The sequence below is a fragment of the Amblyomma mixtum genome, chromosome 5, assembly GCF_055824585.1.
Source record: "Amblyomma mixtum isolate Tamu chromosome 5, ASM5582458v1, whole genome shotgun sequence".
NCBI lineage: Eukaryota > Metazoa > Arthropoda > Arachnida > Ixodida > Ixodidae > Amblyomma > Amblyomma mixtum.
In genome coordinates this window covers 65,343,896-65,359,186 of record NC_143016.1, presented here as the reverse complement: position 1 = coordinate 65,359,186, position 15,291 = coordinate 65,343,896, and the positions used below count along the sequence as shown (strand labels likewise).

The window sequence follows — 15,291 nt, the reverse complement described above, 5'->3', positions numbered from 1 at the left end:
GTTCTAAAGTTATTGCCACACTCAAAAACATTGCAATGCATCTCTGTTCTCCAGCAGTCGCCTGCCAATCATATGCAATAAACATTAGCATCTGAAATGGCTTGCATATTTACTTACATATTTATAAGCCAATAAGGAAAACAACTGAAAGCAAAGCATAAACACTAGGCTACAGATGTCTTTGGCTGTACCCCCACTCCCCCTTCACAACCCCTGCAATGAGAAGAAAACAGCCCCTGCAAGTACAGGTTGTGGTTTTTGGTCCTCAATTTTATCTGCGTACAGTGTGTGCCGCCACAGAGGTCTGCAGACAGTGGATAATGACTTTCCACTTTCCCCTTCAGTAAGAGCTTCGAAACCTCAGCTTACAAGGATGGCAAGCTGGTAGATTTATCGGGGGTTCAATGCAGAAACCAGCGTACAGAGACAGACACAAAGAAAATGAAACTCCAACACACCACTCATTTTCACCTAGCACTGCAGGCTGCAAGTACTGCTGCACCATAGAATATGTTTATTGGTAACATCAGCACACACACACACCTATGAGTACACACACAAAATAAAAGCGTTATGACATCGGTATGACAAAAGCACAGCATCAAAAATGCATTCCAAACACAACTTAAGAAATGCAAGTTGCATGACAAACATGGCTCTCAAAGCTGTCATATGCTCTCAAAGCTGCCATATAAGTAAACGAAATTGCCATAGTATCAGAGTAATGACCTTAAGGCCTGTCCCTGCATTTCTGTAAATTCACATTTTCTTAAATGAGATGCATGGCCTTTGAGTGTGCAAATATAAAACCATAAAAGCAAAAGATCCTGCCAATGCATCATGCAAATTAATGAGCTAGCTTGCCAAAATGACAAAACAGAGGAATGAAGCTCACCACTGCAACTTTTTCTACTAAGAGAATGCACATTATTTAAAGGTTGCCTATAATTTAAGCTTCCCTTTTATGCACACATGTAAAATCATGCCATGCCTCAAAGGTCTCCACTAATAATTTCCAGCAGTCATAGCTCGGTTTACATGGTACATGAATTTATTGATCTACAAATTTTAAAAAGGGCAGTGTCATAGTCTGCATCTCTGTATCAAGTGGATGACAACTGTTCATACTTGCCTTGAACAAAATGCTCAGCAAAGCGAAACATCAAGAAAAGAAAAAGATAATGCCACCCCAACAAACTATCTCAACAGGCCTTTCGGTCATAATAATCAACATGATCGCCAGACTTGAACTCCTGAGCACCAAGAACCTGAACCAGGCGAAGAACTGTGGCCTCTGGTGTTAAAAGCATGCCCGAATCTCGTGCACCTGAAAGCAGAGCATCACAGATGAAAAGCAGTGTAATAGCTTCATTGAGTGTGTGTAATCACATCATCAAATGATATCTCCCGAAATTAATGTCTACAATTTACTGACACAAGCTATGTGCATCCTCTACTAAAAAGAACAAACTTATCAGCATGGTAAACTTATTTTACTTCCCACGAAGAAAAGGAAGCCTTACAAGGAAGTGTTCTCATATGAAAATTTGGCTTCTGAGATAGTGTCCTTTTATTTTATAAACCACACTGTCACTAATAGTGTCAGTCATGTGTGGCTCAATAACTTATACCCCTGTCAAGCACACAAAATAAGCTGCACTTACGGAGAGTGCACTTCAGCCTTTCAAGAGCACTTTATGCAGTGCGGTGCTAAGCAGGAAAGCACAGTGGGCTCATAGTTACGCAAATGGCGGCTGGCTAAAAACAAAATTTTTGAAAATGGCAATTTGTGTGTGTAACCTTCAGAATTATGCTTGTTTAGAGCAGCAGAGCACATAAAAATGAGCATAACTTATTTTTGGCCACGACCACATTAAATATGTTTTATGGTAATACAGTCCCTTGTTATAACAAAATGGTTTATAACGAGATAATGGACGTAACAAAGGAATGACAATTCCCCTTGGAAGCTCAGTCAATACAGTCTATAACAAAGTTAGAGCTTTAGTAATTGCCGGGCCCCTTCAACTTCGTTATAGTGAGGTTCAACTGTAGTGTAGCAAGTAAAGACAAGCTCCTAGCACATCCAGAATCCGGACAGCAAAAAACGCAACAGACTACAGCACGATTTTGTGAGGCGTAGTTTTGCTGGTCACTATCAGAAAACCATTGGAGAAATAAAAAAATATATCTAACAAGTAGAATCAACTTTTATAAGCACTTAGTTATGTATTCATTTTATGCCCAAAAGGTGACTCCCGTCAAGGCTGAGTACTTGCACATTCTGACCCAATTGCACACTTTGGCGAGTGCACTTATGTTACGCCGTTTAGCTGTGCTAAGTGCGTTTTTAGTATGGGACACTCTTCGTAAGTGCACTTGCATTTGATTAGTTTGAGCCATGCCTTAAGGGAACACACTAGTTGTTATCATTTTTCTGCTTTTAATTTCATCAATGCCCTCAACTTATTTGGACGAAAAAGAGAACATAAAGATCAAGGCAGAGGCCAGAAGGTTGACCACAAACAATTTCTTGATTGAAATTCTTATTTGGTCTGCACGATTAAACTGGTGCAAGCTAATTTACTAGATCTCTGCAGATATCTGCAGAATGTCACATGAAACATTAAGCTTTAACGCAAGTGAAAAAGCATTGAAAGGACGTTTGTGTAATGGCACTCTGCTGATCAATTTGGTTTTATAGTTTACTGGGTTTAACGTCCCAAAGCGACTAAGGCTATGAGGGATGCCACAGTGAAGGGCTCCGGAAATTTCGACTACCTGGGGTTCTTTGACGTGCACTGACATCGCACAGTACACGGGCCTTTAGAATTTCACCTCCATCAAAATTTGAACGCCATGGCCGGGAACTAACCTGCACCTTTTTGGAACGAAGGAACTCAATCCGCAACTGAGTGACCAAATCTGCCACAGATAAACACAACCTTGATCAACCAGTGAAACACAAACATGCTCCAGGAGGAAGCACAGTGGAAGTCGTTTGCAACCAGGTCCTGAAATTCGGCCCAGCATTCTGGCACCTATTTTGCCTTGAGTACGCAGGAAATGTGACAAAGTGGTATTCTATTCAGTAATAGCTCTATTCAGTAATTGAGCACTAGAGTTTAGCAACAGAAGGAAAGATCTTCTGTCCCAATGACAGCTGTTGGTCCTATTGCGCTCAATGAGAGAGGCAAACACATAGAATGCGCATTTAAAGTTTCTTACACTTGCTCCTTTTCTATCATGAATAATCTTACATTCTTAAAAAAAAAAAAAGGTTCCTCAGTCTTGGATGTCTGATGAACCTATACAGTGTAATCCATAACTTCCGAGCATATACTATGGCTAGCTACTCATGGCACAAAGCTCCCCCACTCCCCGATTTAAAAGTTTCAAGAAAGAAACAATAGCTGTTTTAGGCAACTGCACTATACGGTAAAGACACATCAAGTAGTTTATATGCATTAAACTTCTAAGGATTAGATCGTAGTGAGGAGCATCCAGGCTTGAAATATAGAAAGCCTACTTCAGCTTTTGTCTCTTGTAGGTTACACAAAGTAAGCTACATTTTTAAGAATTTTTTCTTACACTACTTAAAGAAAAGCCTGGCCATCAGTAGCCAAGGTTTCTGGTAACAAAAAATTCATTACAACCATTTAGTTGAGCAGCGCTGACTACATTAAGAGCAACACAGTGACATAGAGATAGATGTAGGCAGTTTGGGGGAAAAATGTGCACTGCAACAAATGATCAGTTTGGAGATCACAGGATAATTTTTTTGGTTAATCATGTTTCACCAAAGAAAAGACACAATGTTGAATGCCTCAAGCAGGCACACTGGTGCATCCTGCGAAGCTGACTTTGGCTTTGCTTCTTTCCCTCCAATGCCATGCCTTCAGAAGTTGAGAGTACTGACAGTTAAATCACAGTGCACGTGCAGTTCACAACGTAAGGCCATGAATAGCATTGTATCAAGTAGAAAGTTCAGCCCAGCATAGTAAAAGTTGCATTTATCATAGCAAACTACCACAGTTGTACCCAGTATAATGAAAAATGATGAACAAAAAATTGGAGGGAATATTAAACCTTCATGTTAAGGGCATGTCGTGATAGTGTTAATGGGTTAATGCCCATACATATGGAATTGGTCATTCATGACTTTACATTCACAGATACCTGGGAGTCTTCATACCACCCTTTGCACAGCGGCGCAGCAGTTAAGAGACGCGCCACTACCATGCGATGGCAAGTGCTGCCACTGGTGGGGCCTGTGCGAACCAGGTTGCTCTTCCCGAGCAACCTCTCAAGACCAATTCACTAACTGCTACCTGTCACGGTGGTCAGTTTGCTCACTATCCACCGAGCAGGTTGTGATGACGCCACAAGGAGGTCACGTGACCTAGGTGGCACGGCTAGGTTGCCTCTTCAGGGATTTTTCACTCACAATGCCGACACTGGATTTTCTGCAAAATGGGAGCCTTAATGCTGCTGCGCTAAAAATAAGAGGATAAAGTTGCCTGCTTCCAATACCTATACTGACCAGGAGAATCTAAATCAGCAGCACGTGTTTTATAGTGCCCCCTTTATTTCACATCTTCTGGATACTGCAACCAAGCTGCATTCATGCCGCTAGGAGCATAAGCGCTGCAATCCCCACAGGTTAAGAACAGCCAACTTTCTTCGTAATGCCAACTTCATGTCGCCAATAAATGAGCTGCACAATATACATTCTGCTTCTTTTCTTTAATTGGCTCACAAGTAAGCACAATCTTTAAGCAGATTAACCTCACCACTATTTATGACTATTTTAACCTTACTAACAAAAGTGAGCCCTTCTGAACTGATAAAATTCATATTGTAGCACACCATGTACTAAGTGGAAATGAAGCATGTGACAACCCCTATGCCCGTTACTGTTACCGTATGCCACTGTAGCAGCTTCCTTTACTCCACGGCGCAACTCGTGATGCATGGCTGTATCTACGGGGCCAGGTGAGTAGTGCAGAACACTGAGCGATGGATCTTCCGCTGCGATGACATTGAGGTACATCTCCCGAGCAGCTTTCCCTGGAAATTCATAATCAAAACAAAAAGCGAGTCTTTGGTAACAAAATATGCGTAAATACACTGTGCCTACTTTGTTCAGAAATAACAGCAGAGCAGACAACAAAAGACATTGAAAGAACTGTGCATTACCACACAACCATACTAGCTGGGTCACCACTAGGTAAAATCATAAAGTGAAGTATTTTGTGAAAACCCCTTTATTATGGCAACAAAGCCCGTTTTTAAGGCAAAGTTACGTGTAATGCTGGAAACTTGTAACGCAAGCCTTATGCCTTGCACGCACCACCTAGCAGGTGGCTCAGTAGGGCTGCACTAAATCCTCCCGTTGCAAATGCAACGTGTAGCAGCTGTACGCAGGGAAGTCGTCCGCCACTACCGTGGCTCTAGAAATCTCTAGCACTGCACATAACTGAAGCCACGAGGTCAGGCCGTACCAAAATGAAGAAGCGCTTTTCACTAAGAAGAGATCACGTTTTAGTGCAAAGTGCAAGTTTCGCACAGGGTCCACCACATATCACATGTTGCCTTTTATGGCTGTACTGCAATGACCGCAGCATGAAAAATGAGCTGAGTTATCATACTAAAGCTGCAGTGGCAATGCCTGCATAACCTTAACAGCAAATAAGTACCGAATAGCCTCCTCTGTAGGTTAAAACAACATATATCTGAGTAAATATCAGCTATCACATCTTCAATGTGGACCCTTTTTCAGCATTTAATTTACTGAAATGAAAGCAAATAGCAATTGTGACGTCCTATGTAGCAACTCAAGAGTCCCCTAAGGCATGAGCTGCGCAATTTTTCTTACCAGTGCAATAAAGTGCCGTGCCAGCCATCGCCTTAACAGCCGCAAGTGATGTAATGTTGACAATGACCCTAGGTACGGTGGAACTACTAGGAAACTTTTCAAGAAATGCAGAGGTCAGCGTCATAACAGAAGTCAAGTTGAGGTGAAAGTAATCGTCAATTTCCTTCTCGTCAGTGTAGGCGATTGCATACTTCTGGATATCGCCGAGTGTGCCTACATTGTGAACCAATACAACACCATCGGCCCCTGAAATCTTCGCCCAAGTGTCCGATATGAGCTTTCTGTAGTCTTCAAAAGTCGCTTTCGAGTGGTCCGTCGTTTTTGAGATCACTTGCACGCCCGGAGCAACTTCACCAACAAGGCGCTTGGTTTCATCCAGCCTTTCAGAGTTGCGACCGGTGATTACAAACACCGAGTTTTCGGCGACTTCCTTGGAGAAGGCTACTGCTATCGCCCTGCCTATTCCAGCGCTGGCTCCAGTTATTATCACATAATACTTCTTGCCCCAGAAGACGCCTGCACAGCGACTCTTGGTGTCACCTGTTGATTCAGACATCAGGAGTTGAATGCGTTTCGTTGGGTTCGGTGCAATGAGGGTACGACAGCAGTCAACTACCGTCGCGTCGAGAATGCAGTTCGCGAGTAGCGCAGTAGCACTTATCTCATGTTTTGAAAGACGTTGAACCCTACCACATGATCTCAGTTTTTTTTTTTTTTTTTTTTATGGCCGCAGCCATGGCCGCAGCGCTGCCAACGCCTCGTCGTAACAGAAAGAACAGAATGGCGTGATGGCGCTTTATCGGTGCAGTTTGTTCGAAACCCCAAGATCTAATTTTTCGCAACTTGACCACAAAATGCTCTTTTGAACGTTTGAACTAATGTTACAAACTTTGCGACAGAACTGACGAAGCCTCATTTGCCCACGCACAGCCATAAACCTTGCATAAACTTTATGTACGAAGTCGCCCATGCTCTCCGATAGTTTTTCTGCTCATTTATATTTTTTTATTCTCGCGTATTTACCGGTTTACCATCTCAGAGGTCAGAGGCCGCATAAAAAGAAAACAATTTTATTCTTTCATTATCATCATCATCAGTTTTGTTTTTCTCTACTGCGGCGCACCCTGCAGCTGAATCCACGCATCAGTAAAACAACAATGGCCGCCGTTCGTTTTTGTGTGTTCAGCAAGCTGCTGTTGTGAACCAGAGCTGTGGAATTCTAACTTTAGTGCGCACAGTTCTCCGTTTTAATCTTCGTGTTGGTGATCTAACTCTCATGCCATGGCGGCTCCAAAGAGCACACCGAAGGATGCTCAAGTCATGAGCGCAATACTAAAGGACATGGGTATTGCCGAATACGAACCTAGAGTCATAAACCAAATGCTGGAGTTCACATATCGTGAGTTGTCATCTCGAAAAACAGCGAGTTGTGGAAAAGTGTCGGAATGTGTTTCCCATCTGATCATTTCCTCATCCATTCTTTATCAGGTTATGTCACGAACATCCTGGACGACGCCAGGTTATTTTCAGCTCATGCTAAGAAGAGAGTTGTTGACGTTGACGACGTGCGCTTGGCTATTCAAATGCAAGCGGACAAGAGTTTCACATCGCCGCCGCCCAGAGACGTACGTTCTTGGCATGGTCAGCGCTGGAACATAGAAGTGGATTCGCGTGAATGCCATTTACCCGAGTCTTGTTGCTTGTACTTGCAGCTGCTGATGGAAATCGCGCGCCAGAAAAACAGTACGCCACTGCCACTCATAAAAGCCAATGCTGGCCCCCGTCTACCTCCAGATAGGTACAGCCTGACCGCTTGTAACTACCGACTGAAGTCGGCGAAGAAGGTAAGTTGAGTGTCAGACTTAAAGCAACGACCGTACCTTTCTTAGTACAAATTATGTTATATTTATTCTTTACTAGCAGTTAGTTTCAAATTGTCTTGAAATAGTTATACGTGCCTACTTGTGTGTGGCTGATCTGGGTTGACAACTCCGCTAAATTATTTTTAGAGCACGTTTTCAACACCTTAATGGGATATTAATGCTCGAGGTTTAAACATCACGTTTGTGTTTTGTTTTGTTTATTGTAGACAGAACTTAGCTTGTATTCCATAAACGGACGTTATTATGCCTCTTTGTGTGAGGTATTTTAAGGGCAAGTTTCGTCTACCACAGCCATCCTGTTTTAAGCAATTCCAAGGTTAGGCAGCCAAGTGCTATCCTCTGTGAACTGGCAAATGTTGAAATGAATGTTTATATATGCAGTGCTAAAAGTCAGCAAAACTAAAGCAAGTAGTGTGCACATTAATCAGAAACATGAAAGCCAACACGTTTTAGCATTTTCCGCATTTTTCATTTGCAAGCCTTTGTAAACATTATACCCTTGCTGCATGGTTGTACGCAAGTTGAGAGGAATAGTGAAGCCTTGCTGACCAGCCATCATTACCACCAGTCACTCCTTTGCATTGTGCAACTACTATTATGGAAATGCCCGTTTCAGTTACTCTTAATCATAAAGTTAGAGCCGGTAATTACTACATGGAAGAAATCGCACACGTTGGCTACAATTAACTTAACCGTAAAAAGTCTTGTAGCTTCTAAGGTTTGCTGACGTTGTCTCCTCACTGCGAAGCACTCATGTGCAAAACTCATGTGTGCTACATGGGTGGAACAGCTTGTTTCCCCCTTCTGTTTGGGCAAGGCTCAAACTTGAGACCACTGCATCTGCCAGGTGCCACTTTGCTAAGCTAATGAGGCTGGATGGCTAACAGTTGGTGGCAGGAAAAAGCTGAATAGATGAACAAGTCAGTAATATTTGTTCGCTATGTTTTGAGTAATATCCCAAGATGTAGAGTCCAAATAGGGAAGTGAATGCTGTGATCCACCTGGGTGGAGTTTTCCTAAGCGCGTTATACAGAGCCACTGTAAACACAGCAACTGCCACCGGTGTGCAGTAGTATGCATACTTTGTTTGGCTACAGTGTGCCTCTGAACGTTTTCTGCAATGATGGTAGCTGGAATAATAGGAGCCACCAGATAGTAAAAGCAATGCCAGACTGAAGTACCCAAAACTAAAGAGTACGGGCATCATTTTACGGCTTCCAAGAAGGCAGAATTGATTATTATAACAAATGTTTTGGCCAGCATTGAAGTGAACAGTTTCTTCCAGCTGTATCCCATTGTTTGCCCCAAAATTTATAACAAGGAGGGCCAGCCAAAAAAATTTTTATGTGCCTTTTTAACAGCCAAGGATTCAGGTTGGCCTGCCGCCACAGCTTGGACTAACTTCTATGCAAGGAAACAGTGTTGCAGGTGAGCAAATGGTACTTTGGACTTTTTATGGGTCGTTTTTTTTACTCGGCTGAAGATATTGCTTTAACTTTACTGGCATGCATTGTTCTAGTGAACTGCAAAATATGAAGCATGAGCAGCCTTTTGAGCTTAAGTCATGGTACATTATGTGACCATGTCTTAATGAGTATCTGTCAATATTCAAACTAAGCAAAGAGATAGAAGAACACTGAAGTAGTTGGAATCTTTGAGTTTCGTTTCTCTGGACTCAAACTGTGACCCAGTAAAAGAGGGAAGTGAGTGTAGCATGGCTTTGGTCTTGTTTTTTTCCCTTGCATTAACTTGTTTGTGTGGCCAAACGCATGCCAGTAAATGGCATGCCAAGGACACCTCATGTCTTTCTTACAGGCCTACCAAAAGTTGCACCAGCACTGAGCCTGAGCAGCAAGACGGGTGCCACACTGGCTGTGGTCAGCAAGCCAGCGTCTGCGCCAACGGTAACAATTGTGTCCCGTCCCACCACAGCCAACAAGACGCATCCAACTCCCATTATAAAACTCTCTCAACGTGAGTGCTCTCGCACAAAATTTCTGATTGAACAAAATATATTTATTAGTTCTGCTTTACATTGATTGCTGGTCTGGTCCAGCGTGATTTCTATGAATGAACCAAACTTTATTTGGTTTCCTTGTCTATGGCTTGTTAGACATTGTTGTGCTAAATATAATAAGGGAGTAATTACTCATTGCTAATGATAGCTGGTAAACGGTTGCGTTGTCATCATGCCGATAACTTGCTATACTTAGAAAGAAACAAAACACAGCATTGACAAAAGGTTAACAAATAACGCAGTGGCAATTAGAAGTCTTGTACATGATGCATAAATGCCCAGATTTCTTAAAAAGAGTCAGCAGGATTACAACATTGCGCTAAATTATGTGTCAGTACAAAAAAAAAAAGCAGGCAGAAATGTAAAGTATGACACTCAAGCTCACAACAGAACCAGAATAAAGGCTCTAGACAGGAAGAAAGAAAGACTCTAGAACCTTATCATATTGTCCCTCGATGTCAAGGAATTCTTGAGCTCTGAGTTAAACCTTTGTATCTTCATTTGTTTAAGGTAGATAGTAGCGTGTTCTGAAAAGAAAAGGATGAAAAAGAACTGTTTGTTTTCATAATTAGTCCATAACTTGGGCAAATAGGTTATGATTTACTGCAAATCTCATTCTGTTCGTATTGAAGAGGAATTCATTAGAAATGAGAGTCACTGGAATCTGATTATTTTTCAGCCTGAACAGAACAACACCAAGAGTTTGCCTGTATGTTAATAGCCAAGATTGTATGCTACAAGTATAGAAACAGGCAAAATATGATTTTCATGCAAGGTTGTATTGCATTAGTGTTATACTCATATAGGGTTAATGCTCTAATCGCTCAATTTTGAAGGGTTTGTAGTTATGATAAGGGAGCACTGTAAGTGTTGCCCCATGACAATATGCCGTAGTGATTATGAGAATGAATCAATACATGGCAAAGTGACATAGGGGTAGTACTGGAAAAGAAAGAATAAGATTTGCCTGGAACACTACTTCCGTAAACAGTTTTCTTTTTATTTGAGCTATATGATGGTGAAACTTGATATTGGAGTCTAATTTAATTCTTAAGTATGTACAAAAATTGCTAGCGAGAACTGAGTGATAATTAACTGAAATGGAAGGAGTTGGATGAAGCTGTGATAGATGCGAGCTCTTTGTGCGGTTCACATGTAGCTGATTCAGTTAACACCAAATCAAAACATTAGTGAGGTTGTAGTTCACTTTGCTAACTAGAGAAGTGGTGCAGTTGTCGGCGTTAAAGATTACGATGTCATCCACGTATAGTATGCAGTTAGTGGATGTTAGACAGTTAGGCAGGTCATTAACGTAAACTTAAAAGAGAAGCAGTACGACTGTAGATCCCAGTGGTACGCTTATATTAAATGTTATTACCTTTCAAAAAACGCCTCAAATACTAACAACCTGATCTCAACCTTGTAAGTTATTGTAAAGTAAGATTAAAGTAGGGCCTGTAATTCCTATTGCTTTGAATTTAATTAAAAGGATGGAGTGGTTAATTGTATGGAACACATTAGATGAATCTATGAATATAAAGACGGCACATTCCCCATCTTCAGTTGCCTTTTTAGTTGCTCTGTTAGAAAAATAAGTGCTATATCAGTTGAATAGTTGAATAGAAGATTTTTCTAATGAGCACAGTTTTGGAAAATAGGGCGATGTTAAATCAAGAAGAGTTAAAGTGAAAAAAATTAGATAGTGGTCTGTAATATCATTTTATAAAGCACGTGCATCTCACGGGCATACAAAATTAGATAATAAGTGGTCAGTTAGTGTGTTTGAACCACTGTGAGTACATTGTGTTAGAAGGGGTATCAAGTATTCATAGCCAAAGCAACCGGAATAATTAACATAACTCAAGGATGAGACATCATGAAAGTTAATGATATCACCCACAATTATAACATTGTAATCTTCAAATGATAGTGTTTCCATGACATGTTCAAGGGCATTCCAAAAGTTAGTAGTTGATGATGACTCTGATTGATTGATACGACCCAAAATTAAATTCTTGCTTCAGTGTTCAGAAAGAAAGGATCGAATTGTAGCCAGACTGGTCCACAGTTAACAAAACTAAATTTGAGATCCTGTCTATGGTTCTGTGTAATGTTAGATACGAAAATGGCTGCCATTTACTTTTCATTAGCCTGATCTCTGGGCAGCGGTTCAAAATGTGCAAGGCAAAATTGCATTGAGTGATCACCTGTGGTACCTACTTGGAAGCAAAATTAGGAGTGTTGCAGAGTCCCCCATGGGCACGTAGATTTGTGTTGCCAGTATTGACAGGGCTACGGTGGCAGCCAGGTATCAGCCTTGCATATGGTATCCAGTCTCTAAAATGTTTGGTGCATGCACGCGCACAATGGGCCAATTTGTCGTATAGCCTTTCATTTGCTGCATGCCATCATTTTTGTTTCACTGCTGGTTGAATACCAATGTTGCACTCCTCGATGCTGTTGAATTGGGAGCTATCTGCCAATTTCTGATGACTGCAGGTCCGCCTCTCACTGTGAGCACACCAGTGTCATCATCTGCAGTGCCCACGCCGATCGTGCAAGTAAGCGCTGCTCCACAGCCTGTGCCTCCAGCTGCCACAACAGCTGCAGCAGCAGTGGCCCCAACACCCGAAACTGTCACGACCACAGCCGCCGTTACTGTCGCTACCACAGAGCCTACATCTCAGCCACCTATGCCTCAGCCAATCATCAATATTAAAACCGAGGCACCCACTGAAATCAATGAAAAGAAAAGGAAACGTGAAGAGGATGATGATTATGATGCAAACGAATAAATTCTGAATGTCTCTTTGCTCTGTGTTGCCTTTGCATGTCTTTGTATCACACAACACAGATCTGCATACTTTGAAGGCACTGCATGTTGATGGCTGAGCAGCATTAGGCCTGTGGCAGCAGATACCGCTGCTAACAGCGGATGACCCATCTGTTGCCATTCGTATGTCTCTGTGCCTCAGTGGTAGGTAGCAGAGTGTGCATTATGCCGAGCACGTGCGGACATCTGCAAGCCCCGGAGCCTCGAACCCATGTCAGAATGATGATTAATTACCTCTACCTGTTCCGTGTGAGCTGAGGCACTGGTGTTTACTGCTTGTGAACTCCTGCCTGTTGCTGGGCTGTTTCAACATCAGAGTATCTCTTGGGGCCGATTTATGTGCACTAGGATGCTCCTGCCCAAAGTTTGTACTATGGTAAGCAAACTGTTTCATCAGTATCATTATGGAGAACCTTACCTCTGAACATAAAAATTTCACGTACACTACATAATTTTAAAAGACACTAAAACACCTCAAAGCCATTAGTTGACCATTACTTTCCTTCATTTTTCAAAGTTTGTGTTCAGTGTCTCCAACTGTGTTATTATGTTCCAGTTCAGTGCCGCCTTTCATTTCTAAAATGCAGCGCATTCTATTAATCAGCACAAGGTACAGGAGGTCACCCTTCAGTCATTGACTGTGGGACCTCCTCCTGGTTATCAATCTGTACTCATCAACTAAATGACTAATAAAATTTGATTCTGATTAGCGAACATCAGGTCATTTTATCTCCAAATTTTGGAGAAAATTGTACACCTATTTTGAAATGCGTGATCCCTACGTGGGAAGTTGGCAGTTCACCACATGATAAAGACCTCTGGATAACGTGGTGGTTGGTCTTCCTTTGAGCAAAGAGTCGTACATATCCTTTTGCTCCAGACCGCCCACTTGACGGACATATAGATAGCACACACCCACCATATGCAGACTAACCGTACCACCGTGTGCCTGGTGAACATAACCCGTTCGGTCCAATGGCGCGCCACCGCGCGCTTCCACTCGCCACCTGCGCTGTTAGCCTCGCTGCCACCAGGAGTTGATGATGATGATGATGTCCTCAGGCTTAATGGCACCAGGAGTTTCACACTTACTGCGTCTTTTCATTTTCTTCCCCCACAGAACATTTGCTTTTTTCTTGGCCTTCTCCAACGCACGTTGTCGAGTCAGACGTTTATAGCGCCATTTTATTGCGCCTTTGAAAACAGGGTAACAACTGACTGCGATGATGCCAAGAGAGAACACTGAAAACTGACTCGTTCAGACGAGGCCACTGTGCGTGTTCATGTGCACATGCGGCGGCGCCGTTGCTCTGTCTTGCGCTGCGTCGCTGCATGGTGGTGGAGGTGAAAACCTTTTATTAAGTGAAAGGAGAGTTCGCAGGCAAAAATGGCCCTTTACATAGGTTATGGTGGAGTAGTTATAGTCCTGGACCCCGCTGGACGATCCGACGAGGCCGCTACTCGCTCCCGTTGGACTAGAGCGCTTTGAGACTCCAGCCCCAAGCAGTTGAGCAGGGCTGCCTCCCATGCATCTCGGGAAGGGGAAGGGCTGACTAGTGAAGGAGCCAGGTGAAAGGCTGTAACCTAGCTGAACGATACAGAGGGTACGTCGTTCGTGTAGTAGAGGGAGAGGTTGGAGAGCACGACGAAGTGGTGACAGCAAAAAATGACATGCCCGCGGGATTTTCAGGGCGCAGCGGGTGACTGCGATCCTACCATGAAAGAACACTGAAAGGAACACTTGGAAAAAAAGTGCGGCTTCTCTTGAATGACCCCGACAAACACGGCTACAACTAATCAGAAAACATGGATCGATCTATCTTTCCGAACAGGTTAATAATCCAAGCTAGGTGTTTCCTGTTTGGCAAATTACTTTGCCGATCACAGAACAGAGTCCGGACCTGAGCACTGTCAACTACAGTTGGCCATGAAAAAAAAAAAAAACTGTGAAGACGTGTGATATTCGAACGTTGTAGACATGTTTAACACGTTCACCAAAACTTCTTCATAGCTGGACAGGGCTTCACAGGTGCGGAAAAGTGCTATCGCATATATAACAGGCGGACACCTTAGCTTGAGAATGTACAGGGTCAATCACACTTAGAGGGAACACGGCTCCGCGTAGCCACGTACCTGCGGAGTGCCATTGCATTTAACCCATTCGTAAATCAATCCAGAGTGGCGCACTAGAAGAGGGACCTCGATGTGGTGCTTCGTGTCATTTGCCCCTTTGCACGGGTTTGCTACCGGCTTGGTCGCAATTACAGAACACTCTAGTCGCAATAGTGCTTCGTGTGTGCGCAGCCACGCGGAGCCGTGTTGTGTTCCCTCTATACCGAGCGGGTCCATCCCCTCCTCCTTTAGCGGTAGCTGCCCGCACTGTAGTGCGGTGTCTTCGGACACGTACCTATCACATGGTGTAGCCCTGCCCCTCCAATCCAGCCATTCCCCCAACCCAACTCAGGAGGACTGGAAGGCGACCCTGCTCGGCTGCCACGACTTACAGACCCAACAAGCCTATAGTCGGGCGCGCCCGGGCGGCGGCCACCGCCATTGGGGTCCCAAACTAGTGATCTCCATCTAGTGCTTGTAAGGATCGGTAAGGACCACCACCTCCTGCCCTATACCCCCCATCCTCCCGCTTCGCCACATGGCTCTCCCTCGTCCCTCCCTCTCCTCG

General features: G+C 43.2%; 2 protein-coding genes across 3 annotated transcripts; one reads left to right on the top strand and one right to left on the bottom strand.

Moving 5' to 3' along the window:
• Positions 1-461: 461 nt before the first annotated feature.
• Positions 462-6,619, bottom strand: LOC149342475 (sepiapterin reductase-like). Its single transcript, XM_089544870.1, has 3 exons — positions 5,879-6,619; positions 4,924-5,070; positions 462-1,327 (listed from the first exon to the last, which is right to left on the bottom strand). The coding sequence occupies exons 1-3, from the start codon at positions 6,432-6,434 to the stop codon at positions 1,203-1,205; spliced, it is 828 nt and encodes a 275-aa protein (XP_089400996.1). The 5' UTR covers positions 6,435-6,619; the 3' UTR covers positions 462-1,202.
• Positions 6,620-7,016: 397 nt separating this feature from the next.
• On the top strand, positions 7,017-12,594 carry LOC149342474 (transcription initiation factor TFIID subunit 9-like). Of its 2 annotated transcripts, none has more exons than XM_089544868.1 (6): positions 7,017-7,277; positions 7,367-7,503; positions 7,591-7,722; positions 9,123-9,189; positions 9,538-9,735; positions 12,278-12,594. In XM_089544868.1, the coding sequence occupies exons 1-6, from the start codon at positions 7,160-7,162 to the stop codon at positions 12,571-12,573; spliced, it is 948 nt and encodes a 315-aa protein (XP_089400994.1). In that variant the 5' UTR covers positions 7,017-7,159; the 3' UTR covers positions 12,574-12,594. The 2 variants fall into 2 exon arrangements, with proteins under 2 accessions (XP_089400994.1, XP_089400995.1); XM_089544869.1 differs by having other exon boundaries at positions 7,018-7,277; positions 9,577-9,735.
• Positions 12,595-15,291: the final 2,697 nt, after the last annotated feature.